We start from the raw sequence: 16,147 nt of genomic DNA on the forward strand, positions 1-16,147 counted from the left end.
AATGACGTGGATGGAGTGAAGCTTTCCGGAGTTTCATTTGCTGATGTGGCACTACCCAAAATGAGAAAAAAAAGCTGCAAACACCTCTGGGCAATGTTTCTTTCTGTTCTACATAGGGTCACCATGAGTCAGAACCAACTTGACAGTACCTGACAACTACTTTTCTACACTCTTCTAAAAATGCATTCTAAGAAATCAAAATGTGGATAAGAATTTTATCCAATATGACTCAAGAACATGGCTCTACAGCTTACTAGCCATGTGACCTTCAACAGATTAATTTTCTGGGTTCAGTTTCCTCATCAGTAAAATGGTAATCTAAAAATTAAAAAAAAAAAAAAAACCAGTATCTAGCTTACAGGTGATAAAGATTAAGTAAGAATATATATATTAGACTTTACAACAGAGCTTGGAGTATAGAGTCTTCAGTAAGTGTTAAATGTCGTGAAATTAAAATTATGTAAAATATACATCAGTATCTACGGGGCAGTTCTACTCTGTCCTATAGGGTCGCTATGAGTCGGAATCGACTTGACTGCACTGGGTTTGGTTTTTTTGTTGTTGTTGTTACACATCAGTACACAGAAAAAAGATCTAGCAGAAAACAAACCAAAATATTAAAAGCAGTTATTTGGGGTAGTAGCATTTGAACTGCTTGCTGTTATTTTCTTTCTTTATACTTTTCTGCTGTTAATCTTTTTCTACAATAAAGCATTACTTTTTAAATCAGGAAGACACTGTGCTTTAAAAAGGTTAAAATAAGGTACCAAATGAGTAATTTAAAAAAATTATAGAAATGTCCAACTCTTCATATGTAAACGATGCAATACAGAAATTAGCATGGCTTTCCAAAACTCCGTTATTTTCTGTTGAATTTTCAAATAAATGCAAAATAAATACTAAAAGCAACATAAAATGATAAACATTCCTTGATCGAATTCATTTATAAAGGAGTGTGAAATTTAGCACAAACAATGCATTCCCTAACTCTACTTAGGCCAGCCTCCCCCCAGCCCCAACCAGGACTTCCAACATCCAGGTGGTTCTGATCCAGAATTCCCTTCTAACTCTAGACAGTGAGTGGGCCTGCTGGCAGCTCCTAGGGCCATTCCTGCTCCTAGCTTCACTCCACACTCCAGCAGCTTTTACCTCTTCTATCCACCAAACTACAGTTTCCATCCCTTTTGCAATTTTCAAAGGGAAGAACTCCAACTCTCCGTTTTTAAGGAGAAAGCACATAAGGTTGTCCCTTCACTCCGAATGGGCTTTCTAGAACGCTTTTCAGTTCTTCATCCGTATTTTTCCCTTCCTAAATAGTTTCAGACCCTATGTCCTCAACTCTTTGCCTTTTTGGTTATCTTACCTTATTATTAGTCCAAAACACTACGTTCATTTCAATCAGTTAATATTCACCCTTACAGCACTCAGTCTGTTCTTCAATAAATATCATGGAAGACCTTGAGAGTTTTTAATGACTCTACGACAGATAATTAACAACAATTTACAGGTGACTTCAGGGAACTGTTCATATTCTTAACAGAGCATTTCATTGGAGTAAATCTCAAAGAAACTTCGTGTTTATCGGTCAGCATTTTCACCTAAATAACACTCAGTTAGACAGTATATGGAGTCCCTGGGTAGTAAAAACAGTTAATGAGCTCAGCTGCTGTCCAAAAGGTTGGAGGTTTGAGTCCACCCAAAGGTGGCTCAGAAGAACGGCCTGGCGATCTGTCTGAAAAACCAACCCCTGAAAACCCTATGGAGCACAATTTTACTCTGACACCCACGGGGCAGACATGAGTCAAAATCAACTTGATGGCAACTAGTTTTAGACAGTATATATTTCAGTTATAATGCTCAAAAAACCATTCTAGCTAATATATATCAGTTGTTTACCCAAACATCCACCCACATTGCATTAACCAGATCATTTATGACTGAATTTTTAAAAGAAGTGGTTTAAGCAGAAATTCCCCAAATGTTAATATATGTTGTTGCTCTGTGACTTAACCCTCACAGCAAAAGCTACTCTTATAATCTACCAGTTTTATGAGCCCCAAACTTTACAAATTAATACGACACAATCTAAATGCACCATAAATTTGTATTTGTTAATCTTGATGTTAGAATAAACATTTCAAACTACATAAAAATATGACAAACAATATAAAATAGAAAGAAATTTGACAACTTACTTCCAAAACATTATTTCTTATATTGCAGTTAAGCAACAAGACAGTTTACATGGCTCTCCAGAAAACATATAGTGTTTTTAGTGGAGTGTTATCAACAAAAATCAGCACAATCCCACAAAATAACGTGTCCAATTTATTATCTTTTCCACAGTACAAAGTTCTCACAAACCGTAACTCCTTTGCATTTATTCAAAGTCTGTAAACAAGTGCCTGGATCCCCACCTCCCCCCTACTTCTGTTTAAGCTTGTGAATGTTTTAAGTCCTTCAATCAAGTTTCAACTCTTCCGCTTGCATAAGGAATCAAGAGCCTTCTCTCTTTAAATTATTTATATTTTATCATACAGCCTGCAATGCAGTAAATCACAGTGAAAGCCCTGGGAAAAACAAAACGACATGGTCTTTACAGCAGGACTTGAAACTTTATAATATTAAATGCATTGAAAGAAGCTTCCCATAATAAAAGCATGGGTTTTCATTTCCAGAAATCAAGTCAATTAGAAACCCTAGGTTCTACTTAAAAACCCATTTGATCTAAAAGTGAATACAGTTCCCTACCCATAGTCGTTTTAATACAAACTCTATACAGTTTCACTTGCAGAGATTTTTTTTTTCCAGTCTGGAAAACAGTAGTGCAATTGGTTTTACTTCTTTTAAGTTATTTAGTCCAGGATGTAAATAGCTCTGTGGAAAGATAAGAAGATGCTCTGGTAAACAAGAAATTTTTGCAAGCCCATGCTGGCTTACTAGTCCATTAAAGCTTGTAAGTCCACAGTTGCTTTCAACAAAATGTATATACATCACCAGTAACAAAGCAGAAATAAATAGGCAGAAATGACTGTAAACTGTCTCATCTCTGATTTTTCAGTAATAACTGCTTTGACAAATTGATTATCTAGTCGTTTAAATAAGCAGACAGTAGACAGTTGCCCCTAAGGATATTCCACTATGGCATCCAGTCTGGAAAGCCCCAATGGAGTTACATTCCTAAAATTAAAACAAAAAAAGGGGAGTGGAGGGTGGTAGATAAAAGTTTAAAGATGCTACTTGAATGGAATTCCACCAAGTCAGCCAGTTCACTTAGATTTCTTCTTAAAAAGACTTCTAATTTTGGATGGCTTTTTGCTTTTCTCTCCATTATGACAAAGGTCATGTGGGATGCTGCTGATCCTGGCAACACTTGGAGCTTCCTGAACTGGTTTGCTGTCGCTGCCAGCTGAGGAACACGACGTGTGGCGAGGTTTTGGCATCGGGATGCCACTAGAAAGCTGGTTCATGCTACAGGATTTCTCCAAGATGCCATTGTACACTTTGCTTGCAGGACTGAAAATCATACTCTTAGTTTCAGTCAGGCCCACACAATCAGGAGAACCCCGAGAGAGCTCTGCAGTTATGGGCGAATCTCCTCGGGATGAACCCTCCAGGGAGAGCTCATCTCTTGATGTCTTTCGAGGAGACAATGTTTGGTATATCTCCAGGCTTGAAGGAGACTGTTTCCTTCCAATGGAAGAGTTTAAGGAGTCACATTCTGAAGCTGTATCTGGCACTTCCCTGAATGAGACAGAGACGGAAAGGTAAACATTTTAAGTCATTATGTTCATCAGCCATCCTAACTAATTCTAACTAAAACAATGTTCATTGTTTAATCTATGGGAATTTATAAGGGGAAAACACTAAAATCCCAAATATTTCAACAAAACTAAAAAATTATTACTTTAAGATAATCAAAACTCAGTGTTTAATTTTAACATAAACTGCAATAATGAAATCTAACAATCTAAGAAACACTATAGTTTACGTCTTCTTCAATTATCAGAGAAATGAAAACATTTAAATTTTATAGATTCTTTTTATTTCAGTTACTGCTGTGTTTTCATTTCAGTATTATTCTTTTTAAATCAGAGTTGACACTATATATTCAAAAAGAGGAGCTTTAGTCACCTTCCTGTCCCTTCAATTTTTTAGCTATTAATTTGATGAAATATAGCTTACTAAAGGAAAGACCATACTAAGCTAAAATGTAAGTTCCTTCAAGTTTTTTTTTTTTTTTTTAAAGAGGGGTATCTGATAAAGAATTTAGCTTTACCTAAATTGATTTGGCCTTTGTCCTTGGTTCCTGAGAAGCAGCCCTTGCAAACTTGGAATTTAAGTGTCTTCAATAAGGGCATCTAACCTAACAGGTTAGGTGAGGTGACTGGGTAGAGGCTGGCCAGGCCAGAAAGACCCACCAGGTAATACCTCCTGATCACCTCATATCATCTGACCTTAGGGGACAGATGCTGCAGTTGGCATTATCTGAAGAGTCCCCCAGTAAAGCTCTGGATACAGAAGCTCCATGGGCTTCCTGGCTGATGAAAGACATCCATTCATGTGAGAGGGTGGCTCATCCCTTTTAGAACGTGCAAGTTCCACACTGGGAACCCTCCCAGACCTCGCTCTATGTGTCTCTTCATTTGTATCCTTTTTTCCTACAATAAAGTTATGATTGTTAATATGGCACTGTCTGTGAGCTCTGTGAGTTGTCCAGTGTTTTATCAAACCCAAAGAGTGTGGGAGCCAGGAGGTCAGAAGTTAGGGAGCCCAGAGGAGACTCTCAAGCTTGTAGCTGGCATATGTCTTTTTGGGAGTCTAGAAAACGATGTCCTTTTAACTTGTGAACTCTGGCCTAGCTCCAGTGGCTGGAGCCAGAGAACACAGTGCTGCAGGGTAGCTGGTCTGAAGGACAGTGTCCTTTTAACCTGTGAGATCTGACCTAGCTCTGGGCGGCTATGGTCAGAGAAAGAAATGCTGCGTGTTTCCGCGGGTGTCAGAGAAATGAAACGGTGAGGATTTGGGTTTTTATTGATTTTTATCTTCATCAGGGAGAAGCTGGGGCAGGTAGAAGGGATGGATGGGAGGTGCTACTTTTTAAAAAGAAGGCATTCAGCAAATTCTTATAGGTTTATTCCTTTGTGAATTTACCCCCTTCCATTTTCCACAGTAGAAAGAGAACAGAATCAAACAAGGATAGAAAAATTAAGTTGACAACCCCTGCCAATATACAGCAAATGCGGTCAGCTGTTCCTTCAAAATATCACCCAAGACCTCTTCTTATTACCCTCTCTACTACCACTCCTCTTCCTGAGCCCCATGAACTCACCTGACTGACTGCAATAGCTTCCTAGTTGGCCTTCCTGCTTCCGTCCTTATTCTTCCCTCTCATTCACTTTTCTATACAGTCCTTCAAGTGATTTTTAAAAATTCGATCAGAGTACATCATTCTCTTGCTCAGAACCCTTCAATGTTTCCTTGCATACTCACAGTAAAATCCAAATTCCTTGTCAAAATCTACGAGTGTCATACAATCTGGCCCCTGGCTACCTCTCCAACTGCATGCCCTCCCATTCTCTGCCTAGCTCCACCATGGCCGCCTTCTTGTTCCTCCATTGTGCCAATCTTGTGACTCCCTCAGGCCATTTGCACTTGCTGTGCCCTCTGCTTAGTACCTCCATCTCTACAGGGCTTACTTCTCCATGTCATTCAAGTCACTGCTCCAAGATACTCTCTCCAGAGATGCCTCCACTGATCACTCTATCTAAAACAGCATTCTCTTTCCTTTTACCTGGCTTTGTTTACCATTCTAGAACTTGCCAATACGTAAAATGACATTTTACATTCATTTGTTTATTGTCAGTTTCCCCAGAAGAAGCGAAACCTAATGAGGATAGCACTCCTACTAACTTCTGTATTCTCTGCACTACAACAGTGGCAAGCTCGCAGTAGGTACTTAGTAAATATGTGTTGAATGAATGAAAGAATAGAATCATGAAGATCGGGGGCACGTCTTATTCACTTTTACGTGCACAGTACCTGACATGAATATTGTTCACTTTATGAAGGGTATGATTAAGAAATGAAAGGTGGAGTAAAGGCAAAAAGTAACTGGCAAAAGAAATAAAATGGGTGAAGGAGCAGAACTGAAAACAGTAAAAAGGCAAGACCACATATGATTATAATCTACTGGCCAGAGCTAGGCCAAGGGCCTTGTCTCACTTGTCTTCGCAGCTCCAGCTATCAGCAAACACACAGCACAAAGCAAGGGCTGAATTAATATCTCCTGAACGAACAAACTGAAGATCTCTTACACTGGATGGCCTATAACTACTATCGTTATTTATGATATTGGCATGAAGGTTAATTAGAGGTATAGCACCTACCTTTGACATGTATTTTACGTTAATACCACATTTTAGATATGAATTGGACTGTTGAATTTAGTCGTTTCTGTGCACTTTACTCACACACGTATGGGAAGATTGTCTTTACTATACTACAAGCTACTAAAAGGTACAAAATCCCCTGGGCAAGTAAGATTTAAATGATGGCTTTATATTGTACAGTTACATTTGCTGCATAATTTTCAGGTGCTTTTACAATCTGATAATGGGTAATGCTAACAGAGAGCAAGAAGCAGTGCAGACAAGAAGAAATGATCAGACTCAGAAATCAATCACTGGTAGGACTTTTCTGCTAGGCTTCTTTGTGAACTGGATGGACATAAGCTGAACAGCATATATCACTGTTACCTGAAGGTGGCCAGCTTCCAGTCAGAAGCTGATTTAATTACAGTTTTATGAATTTACTTTCGGTTCTGTGTGGCTTGACTGCAATGTGTGTGAAATTCTAAGCTAGGTCAAAAATATTTCAAAAACTAATCTCTAAAATGTAAATAACGTGAGAAAACACATTGATATAAGTCAGAGGGCTTGGATTACCACCCTGGTCCTGCCACTAATCAGCTGTACAAACTAGGGCAAATCTCAACTTAATTTTCTAGGCTTTAATTTTCCTCTGTTAAAAAATAAGAGACTTTGATTAATCTTTAAAGTTGCTTACAGTTCTAACATTCTAATTTCAAAACAATCTGAAGTACCGCTTCTTTCTCATAACTGATCAGGTTTGGAGTACAGATACAGTACATTTAAAATTTCCCTTTGTTTCTAGAGCATATGTTGCCTGGAATGTTGAACTTAATCATCCATACCATTTATATTATTTTCTTTTTTCCCCGCAGTGACGTGGAGTTGAAATTATGTAAGTTAAATGCATGTATAGCAAGGCTTTACCTCAAGGTGAGGTTTAAATGAGTGCATATGTGCATAATGAATAGAACATAAAAGATCACTAAGTTATTAACTGCTATTATTAAGTATTTTAAGTATTTGAGAGACTGAAGAGGAGAAGAAGGAAAGTTTTCTGAATTAACATTCTCACACTGATGAGCTAGCTGTGAAGTTCTGCCATTGCTATTTGAAATGAGGACTGAATATTTCCATCAATGCAGAAAATTGTATTGGAAAGCACAGCTCTAGCATTTTCCTACGAATTTCCAAAAATCACCAAAAACAATTTTACTATAAAACCATCTTGCTGGTGACTAGTTATATTGTAAAGGTATACAAAAAGCTAATCAAACCTTCAAACTAAGGGAAGCTGCACCACATTCTCCAACGGCCATGAGGATACAAAACTTGGGTTATTTTTTCAGGAATATGCTTTAACGATCAATTGCAAAGCAATTTACTTTCACTAGTAGATAAAACAACTGGGTATGAAAGATGATTCTTTGATTGTGATGTCAACTAAAGAATCACATGGTACAGAGCTACAAGGAACAAGTGAGAATGTTTAGCCCCTTCCCCTTGTTTCCCCTATAAAGACAGTAACATTCCGGGGTCACATAGCTAGGAAGTGGCAAAATCAGGAACACCAGTTCTTCTGGCACTTAACCCATGCTGCTTCAAAAGGAATACTGTGGCTTTGAAAGAGACTGCCACAACAGCAACAGGTATCAAATGATACCCCAGACAGCACTGGTGTCACTCAGCTGGACTGGATGGAATACACTACTGTTATATTCATTTTGTGGAAAAAATAAGTGATGAATATTATTTCATCCTTTAAGTCCTTGACATTTTCTTTAACCTCTGACATCTGATACTCCTTGTTTGTTAGTCAATACTAGCACGTAACAGAATAAATTAATAAGTAGCAACAAATATTTTAAAAAACGAAGTCATACCGATGTTTCTTTGAGCCCAAGTATATGTAAGCCTGTTCCTTTATATCTTATATACATAACTGTTCATATGACAAGTTTATGTTCTCAGACCTGAGCCTATTGTGTCATACTTAAGCAGTTATAACTCAAAATATCTACCTACATGTCTGTGGTAAGCAGAATTCTAAGATGGCCCCAAATTTCCAGCCCCTGGTGTACACACATCTTCCTATTATTCAATCAAACACGATATAGGTGGTGCTGTGAAGGGGTTCAGAAACCCTGATGGTGTAGTGGTTAAGTGCTATGGCTGCTAACCAAAAGGTCAGCAGTTCAAATCCACCAGGCGCTCCTTGGAAACTCTATGGGCAGTTCTACTCTGTCCTATAGGGTCACTATGAGTTGGAATCAACTCGACGGCACTGGGTTTGGTTTTTTTGGTTTGGTGAAGGGGTTCTGAAGATGTAATTATGGTCCCAAACCAGGTGACAAAAATATAGAAAGATTACCTGGGTGTGCCTGAATTCACAAGCCCTTTAAACTTAGGTCTAGAGGTCAGAGAGAGAGGAAGTCAGAGATTCAAAGCAAGGAAAAAATTTGACAGGAAGGAAATTCTCTGTTGCTGGGTTTGAAGATGGAGGGGGTAATGTGGCAAGCAATGTGGGCAGCCTCTAGAAACTCAGAGCTGCCCCCAGCTGACAGCAAGCAAGGAAATGGGGACCTCAGTCCTATATCCGCAAGGAATTGAATTCTTACAAAACAACATGAGACTATAAGCTGACCTCACACACCAGATGAGAATGCAGCCCAGCCAACACCTTGATTTTAGCCTTGTGAGATCCTGGACAGAGAACCCAGCCATATCAGGCCTGGACTTCTGACTTACAGAACTGAGAGCTAATAAATGGATGTTGTTTGAAGCCACTAAATTGTAGCACCTTGTTAGGCAGCAGTAGAAAACCAATACAATGTACCACTCCTGTCCACCCCACATCCAACCTCAGTCCTACCCAGCCCCACATATATTGTAGTTTATTCATTGCCAATACCATTGCTTTTCAGCAGAGAAGTAAATGGCCTCCTCCTCCTCTTCATTTCGGTAAAGAGCAGGGCAACTTGAAACTGAGAGGATATCAGGATCAGGGGAAGGCAACGAGTGCTGTGTGTGCTGGGGATGGTGAGGGTGCCGGGGGTGTGGCGGAGCATGTAGGGGAAGCTGAGCACGCTGAGACTGTGGAGAGGACGGCACGATGCTGCGACGAGAGCGACACAAGCTACTGCTTCTGGCTAATGATCCAGCAGACTTAGCCATGGTCCCTGAAAACCAAACATAAATGAATAAAAAGCCTTGTAAGACTCAATGCTCCCTTCAGACACAACACAAATTAGACAAAAGAGAACGGATGTCATTAATATGTCACCATTTAATCCATCTTTATTAAAGTAAATAACTACAATTTTTATCATCCTCCACCTCCTGTACTGCTCCTTGGGGAAGTTAAGAGATAAGAAATAGAAATGTAACAGAAATGAAAACAGTTCTAAAAAATAAACAGAAGCAGACATAAACACATGACGCTTTAATACCAAATCTAACATTACTAACCAGAAAGCTTAAAAACTTACCCAACAACCAATCCTTAAATATAAAGATGAATATAATATACTTACAAAGACTTTGTATTTTGTTGTAAACCTTTTTATGAATTTTAACATTAAAAGAGAAAAACTATCAGGAGAAAGTAACCTGGATTTTTACCATATAGGTATCTCTTGAGATATGGCAACTTACTTAAACTTCAAGGAGTTAGCAGTCAAGGAAATTATTCTAAAAATACCGTATGCACAATTTCACAGCTAGTCAGTTGGACAGAGCTGAGACCAGGACCTGTTTCTTGAACATGGATCACTGCAGAATTAACCAGAAGTCTTATATATAGACTGCTTCTGCTAGCGGTCTCAGTGTAGACCTATGCAGGTGGTAAACAAATTTCCCCTGTATCTTTAATGTTTTCATTGAATGGGCACTCCATTTCTTTGCCTTAATAGAAACACAGCTCTCCTGAGTACAGCTGTCTCAAGAGGAAGCTTTTCATTCTTGCATGCCACATGCTTCAGCATCAAGAGATAAGGTTGGTGGCCTCCTCATTCTCCAGTGGTGTCTATAAACCCATACTCCTACACCCTCTTATAAAAATGTCTTTCTTCCGAAGGTCATACTATTAAACTACATGTATCTTTACCTCACTTCACTGGTCCCTTCCCAGTCATTCTCTTTCTTACTTGTCCATCCAAACTTAAATGAACAGGAGCAATCTCATTTATAAGATCTACCCAACACTTGAACAACCTTCTCCTCTACTTCCATCTCTACTCTACTCCACACACGTTCTAATACTCTGCCTTGACATCACTCAGAACTGTTCCATCTTTGAAATTATACATCCAGACATCAGACACTAAGATCCTGACTACATTTTTTTTCTTTCTGGTTCACAAATTCTGCCTCTTCCGTTTAACTGTCTCATTCTCTACCTAAAGTTCAAGGATCTTACTCTACTGATTATTTTTTCTCTTGCCTTTATTTTCATCTTCTCCTAGTGTTACTTCCCATCAACATTTAAAAACAAATGCTGAAAAACAAATCTAAAAAACAAACATTAACAGCAACAAAAAATCTCCTCTATTCCAGACTGTTCTTTCAGCTGACATCTCTTTTCTCTTTTCTACTGCACACGTGAAAAAGAATTATCTATGTTACTTTCCTCCACTGCTTCATTCTCCCTCATTCCTCAAAGAAATTGTAAAGTGCTTATAAACTCACAATTTCACTGAAACTCTTCTCACCAAGGTCATTATCTAATTGTTAAAACCAGTGAATATGTCCATCCTTCCTTGATATCTGATCAGCACTTGACATTTATTATTACTCTGTCCTTTCCCTGACTTCTATGACCACATCCTCACTTTCTTTACCTATCCCTTAATTTTTGGTCTTCTACAAAGCTTTGTCCAAGGCCTTGTTCTATTCTTGCTCCACTTATTCTTCCTGAGTAAATTCATCCATTTCCAAGACTTCAATTATCACTGGTAACCTACAGGAGTCCAAATCTGTAACTCCAGCTTCAATCTTTCTCCTGAACTTCAGACCCTTATATCCAACTCGGTATACAAATGTACCACCAATCCCCAAACTAAACTCAACATTTTTCTTCCCAAAATCACTCTACCAGTTTCTTAATTTATTTTCCACATGGCAACCTGTACATTCACTCTAAAATAGAAAAGGATTTTGACATTTATTGCTTAAAACCCTTGAATGGCTCCCTAGTACTCTAAAGTTGAGAATAAAGCCTGATTATTTATCTTGTATTTTGGAGCTAGTGCTCTAGTTGTACAGGAGTATTAGCAGCACTATACTTCTCTCAGCTCCTCAGAGTTACAATGTTCTCTCTCACCTCCACGCCTCTTATGCTATGTCTCCTTTGACCTATCATTTCAGATCCTTGTTTAAATGGCAGTTCCTCCAGGAAGATTCTTAAGCCCTCCAAGTTTAAGTGTTTCCCTTTACTCACATAGCAATAACATACTGTATTTCCCCAATACATAACTCACTTCAATGCACTGCTCTTGTCTGCATACACTAGACTAAGCTCCACGGAGGCAATTATTGTGTATCATGTTCAACACTGCACAACCTAGCACAGCACCAGGTAAAAAGTAGATGCTCAGTAAGTATTTACTGAATGAATCAATGAATGATTCAAACAGAAATAACTTCATGAAAGACAGAATATGAGGTGAAATCTCAGTCTCCCATGTGTCTGTCAGTTTGTCGTACTGTGGGGGCTTGTATGTTGCTGTGATGCTGGAAGCTATGCCACCACTATTTAAATACCAGCAGGGTCATCCATGGCGGACAGGTTTCAGATAAGCTTCTAGACTAAGATACACTAGGAAGAAGGACCCTGCAGTCTACTTCCGAAAAGAATTAGCCAGTGAAAACCTCATGAATAGCAGCAGAACATTGTCTGATATAGCGCGGGAAGATGAGCCCCCCAGGTTGGAAGGCACTCAAAAGATGACTGGGGAAGAGCTGCCTCCTCAAAGTAGAGTCAACCTTAATGATGTGGATGGAGTCAAGCTTTCAGGACCTTCATTTGCTGATGTGGCATGACTCAAAATGAGAAGAAACAGCTGCTAACAACCATTAATAATCAGAACGTGGCATGTACTAAGCACGAATCTAGGAAAACTGGAAATCATCAAAAATGAAATGGAACACATAAAGATAGATATCCTAGGCATTAGTGAGCTGAAATAGACTGGTATTTGTCATTTTGCATCAGACAATCGTGGTCTACTATGCTGGGAATGACAACTTGAAGAGGAATGGCGCTGCATTCATTGTCAAAAAGAACATTTCAAGATCTATCCTAAAGTACAATGCCATCTGTGATAATATCTATACGCCTATAAGGAAGACCAGTTAATATATGACTATTATTCAAATTTATGCACCAACCACTAAGGCCAAAAATGAAGAAACTGAAGATTTTCACCAACTTCTGCAGTCTGACATTGACAGAACATACAATCAGGATGCACTGAGGATTACTTGTGGCTGGAACGTGAAAGTTGGTAAAAAGAAGCAGGAGAGTTGGAAAACACGGTCTTGGTGACAGAAATGACGCTGGGCATCACATGATTGAATTTTGCAAAACCAATGACTTTTTCATTGCAAATACCTTTTTTCACCAACATAAATGGTGACTACACACATGGGCCTCGCCAGATGGAATAAACAGGAATCAAATTGACTACATCTGTGAAAGAGACGATGGAAAAGCTCAGTATCGTCAGTCAAAATAAGGCCAAAGTACGACCTTGAGTATATCCCACCTGAATTTAGAGACCATCTCAAGAACAGATTTGATGTGTTGAACACTGACCAAAGAGCAGACGAGTTGTGGACTGACATCAAGGACATCATCCATGAAGCAAGCAAGAGGTCACTAAAAAGACAGGAGAGAAAGAAAATACCTAAATGGATGTCAGAAGAGACTCTGAAACTTGCTCTAGAACATCAAGTAGCTAAAGCAAAAGGAAAAAACGATGAAGTAAAGTTGGTGAACAGAAGATTTCAAAGGGCGGCTCGAGAAGACAAAGTAAAGTCTTACGATGACATGTGCAATGGCCTGGAGATAGAGAAACAAAAGGAAAGAACGCGCTCAGCATTTCCCAATCTAAAAGAACTGGGGAAAAAATTCAAGCCTCTAATTGAAATACTGAAGGATTCTACATGGAAAATATTAAACGCCACAGGAAGCGTCAATAGATGGAAGGAATACACAGAGTCACTATAAACAAAAACCCAGTGCCATCGAACACAGTCACTACACCAAAAAGAAATGGTCGACGTTCAACCATTTAAGGAGGTAACATATGATCAAGAACCGATGGTACTGAAGAAAGAAGTCCAAACTGCAATGAAGGCAGTGGCAAAAAACAAGACTCCGGGAAGTGATGGAATACCAATTGAGATGTTTCAACAAACGAATGCAGTACTGGGAGTGCTCACTCATCTATGCCAAGAAATGTGGAAGATGGCTATCTGGCCAATGGACTGAAAGAGATCCATATTTATGCCTATTCCCAAGAAAGGTGATCCAAGCAAAAGTAGAAATTATTGAACAATATCATTAATATTACATGCAAGCAAAATTTTACTGAAGATAATTCAAAAGTGACTGTAGCAGTATATCAACAGGGAACTGCTGCATTTGCTTTTGAATTATCTACAGGGAACTGCCAGAAATTCAAGGCAGATTTAGAAGGGGGCATGGAGCCAGGGATATCACTGCTAATGTCAGATGCATCCTGACTGAAAGCAGAGAATACCAGAAGAATGTTTACCTGTGTTTTACTGACTATGCTAAGGCATTTGACTGTGTGGACCATAACAAATTATGGATAACGGCAGAGAAAGGGAATTCCGGGACACTTAATTGTGTTCATGAGGAATCTGCAGATGGATCAAGAGGCAGTTGTTCCAATAGAACAAAGGGATACTACATGGTTTAAGGCCAGGAAAGGTATGTGTCAGAGTTATATCCTTTCACCATATCTATTCAATCTGTATGCTGAGCAAATAATCTGAGAAGCTGGGCTATATGAAGAATGGGGCATCAAGATTGGAGGAAGACTCATTAACAAACTGTGTTATACAGATGACACAACTTTGCTTGCTCAAAGTGAAGAGAACTTGAAACAATTACTGATGAAGATCAAAGATGACAGCCTTCAGTATGGATTACACTTCAACATAAAGAAAACAAAAATCCTCACAACTGGACAAATAAGCAACATCATGATAAATGGAGAAAAGGCTGAGGTTGTCAAGGATATCATTTTACTTGGATCCACAATCAACACCCATGGAAGTGGCAGTCAACAAATCAAAAGATGCACTGCATTGGGCAAATTGGCTGCAAAAGACCTCTTTAAAATGTTGAAAAGCAAAGATGTCACCTTGAGGATAAGGTGTGCCTGACCCAAGCCAAACCATGCTTTCAATCGCCTCCTATGCATGCAAAAGCTGGACAATGAGTAAGAAAGACTAAAAAGTATCGACACCTTTGAATTGTGATGTTGGCAAAGAACACTGAATACACCATGGACTGCCAAAAGAAGGAAACCCTGGTGGTGTAGTGGTTAAGTGCTACGGCTGCTAACCAAAGGGTCGGCAGTTTGAATCCACCAGGTGCTCCTTGGAAACTCTATGGGGCAGTTCTACTCTGTCCTATAGGGTCGCTATGAGTCAGAATCGACTCGACGGCACTGGGTTTGGTTTTGGTTTTGCCAAAAGAATAAATAAATCTGTCTTGGAAGAAGTACAAACAGAACGCTCCATAAAAACAAAGATGGCAAGACTCATCTCACATACTTTGGGCATCTTATCAGGAGGGATCAGTTCCTGGAGAAGGACATCTTGCTTGGTAAAGTAGAGGGTCAGTGAAAAAGAGGAAGACCCTCAATGAGATGGACTGAAACACTGGCTGCAAACGATGGGCTCGGGCATGGGAACAATTGTGAGGATGGCGCAAGTGTTTCGTTCTGTTGTATTTATGAGCCAGAGCCAACTGGACGCCCATAACAACAACAACTCCCTCAGTACCGCAGAAGGCTTTTTTGTTTTTGAAATACAAATGCTATAATATGCAAATGTTTGTAATTTAGTAGGCAAGTATCAGAATCTTCTCTTATTTATAACGATTTCTACATTAGAGAACTTTTAGAGACCCTGGAAATCTTTACTTCGATGTTCTCACTTTACCAGAGAAGAAACTACGCCCTAGGAATATTAAAAGAATGTGTCCAATGTCACATTCCACAATTCTCGGCATATATTGCAGGCATTCCCAGCAGTCACTGGTTATTTGGAAAATGCACTAAAACGTAGCAAGATTCAGTCATGACTGTAGGACTGATGAGACAGTCTGAGAAGAATCAGGGATTCCTTGCTTAGACAGTAAAAGAAAAACAATTAATGGCCACAGAAATGGAAAAATGGCACATGAAGTTTTAAAAGGAAAGCAGTTTATATTAGGCAAATTCTAAGCAATGCAACAAAGAATAACATAAAAAAGAACCAGTAAATGTGTCACATATAAAACCTGTTTACAATTCCACGATCTTTTCCAAAAATTTTCTTCTTACATATGTTGCTATCTCTTTTGCCTAAAAAATATACAAATCCATCCACTAGAGTTAAGTATGCTTGGTGTTGAGGGTACTTCTTCCTCATTACTTTATAAGAGGCCTACACAGGACTGTCTACCCAGTTATACCAAAAAACCAAACCAAACCCAGTGCCATCGAGTCAATTCCGACTCACCATGGAATTAATGTAGA

At 39.0% G+C, this 16,147-nt stretch overlaps 1 protein-coding gene across 3 annotated transcripts in view; it reads right to left on the reverse strand.

Annotated features, from left to right (window-relative positions):
• Window positions 1-334: 334 nt before the first annotated feature.
• The window catches only part of STIM2 (stromal interaction molecule 2), a 202,144-nt gene continuing 186,331 nt past the window's right edge, over window positions 335-16,147 (reverse strand). The window contains exons 12-13 of one of the 3 annotated variants that reach the window (XM_064285979.1): window positions 9,283-9,550; window positions 335-3,744 (exon numbers count right to left, since the gene is read on the reverse strand). In XM_064285979.1, the coding sequence (XP_064142049.1) occupies window positions 3,270-3,744; window positions 9,283-9,550 (743 nt within the window). In that variant the 3' untranslated portion in view covers window positions 335-3,269. The remainder of the gene's footprint in view (window positions 3,745-9,282; window positions 9,551-16,147) is intronic. The other 2 variants (XM_064285980.1, XM_064285981.1) reach the window with 2 other exon arrangements.

This window comes from Loxodonta africana, chromosome 5 (genome assembly GCF_030014295.1).
Source record: "Loxodonta africana isolate mLoxAfr1 chromosome 5, mLoxAfr1.hap2, whole genome shotgun sequence".
In the NCBI taxonomy this organism is placed as follows: Eukaryota; Metazoa; Chordata; class Mammalia; order Proboscidea; family Elephantidae; genus Loxodonta; species Loxodonta africana.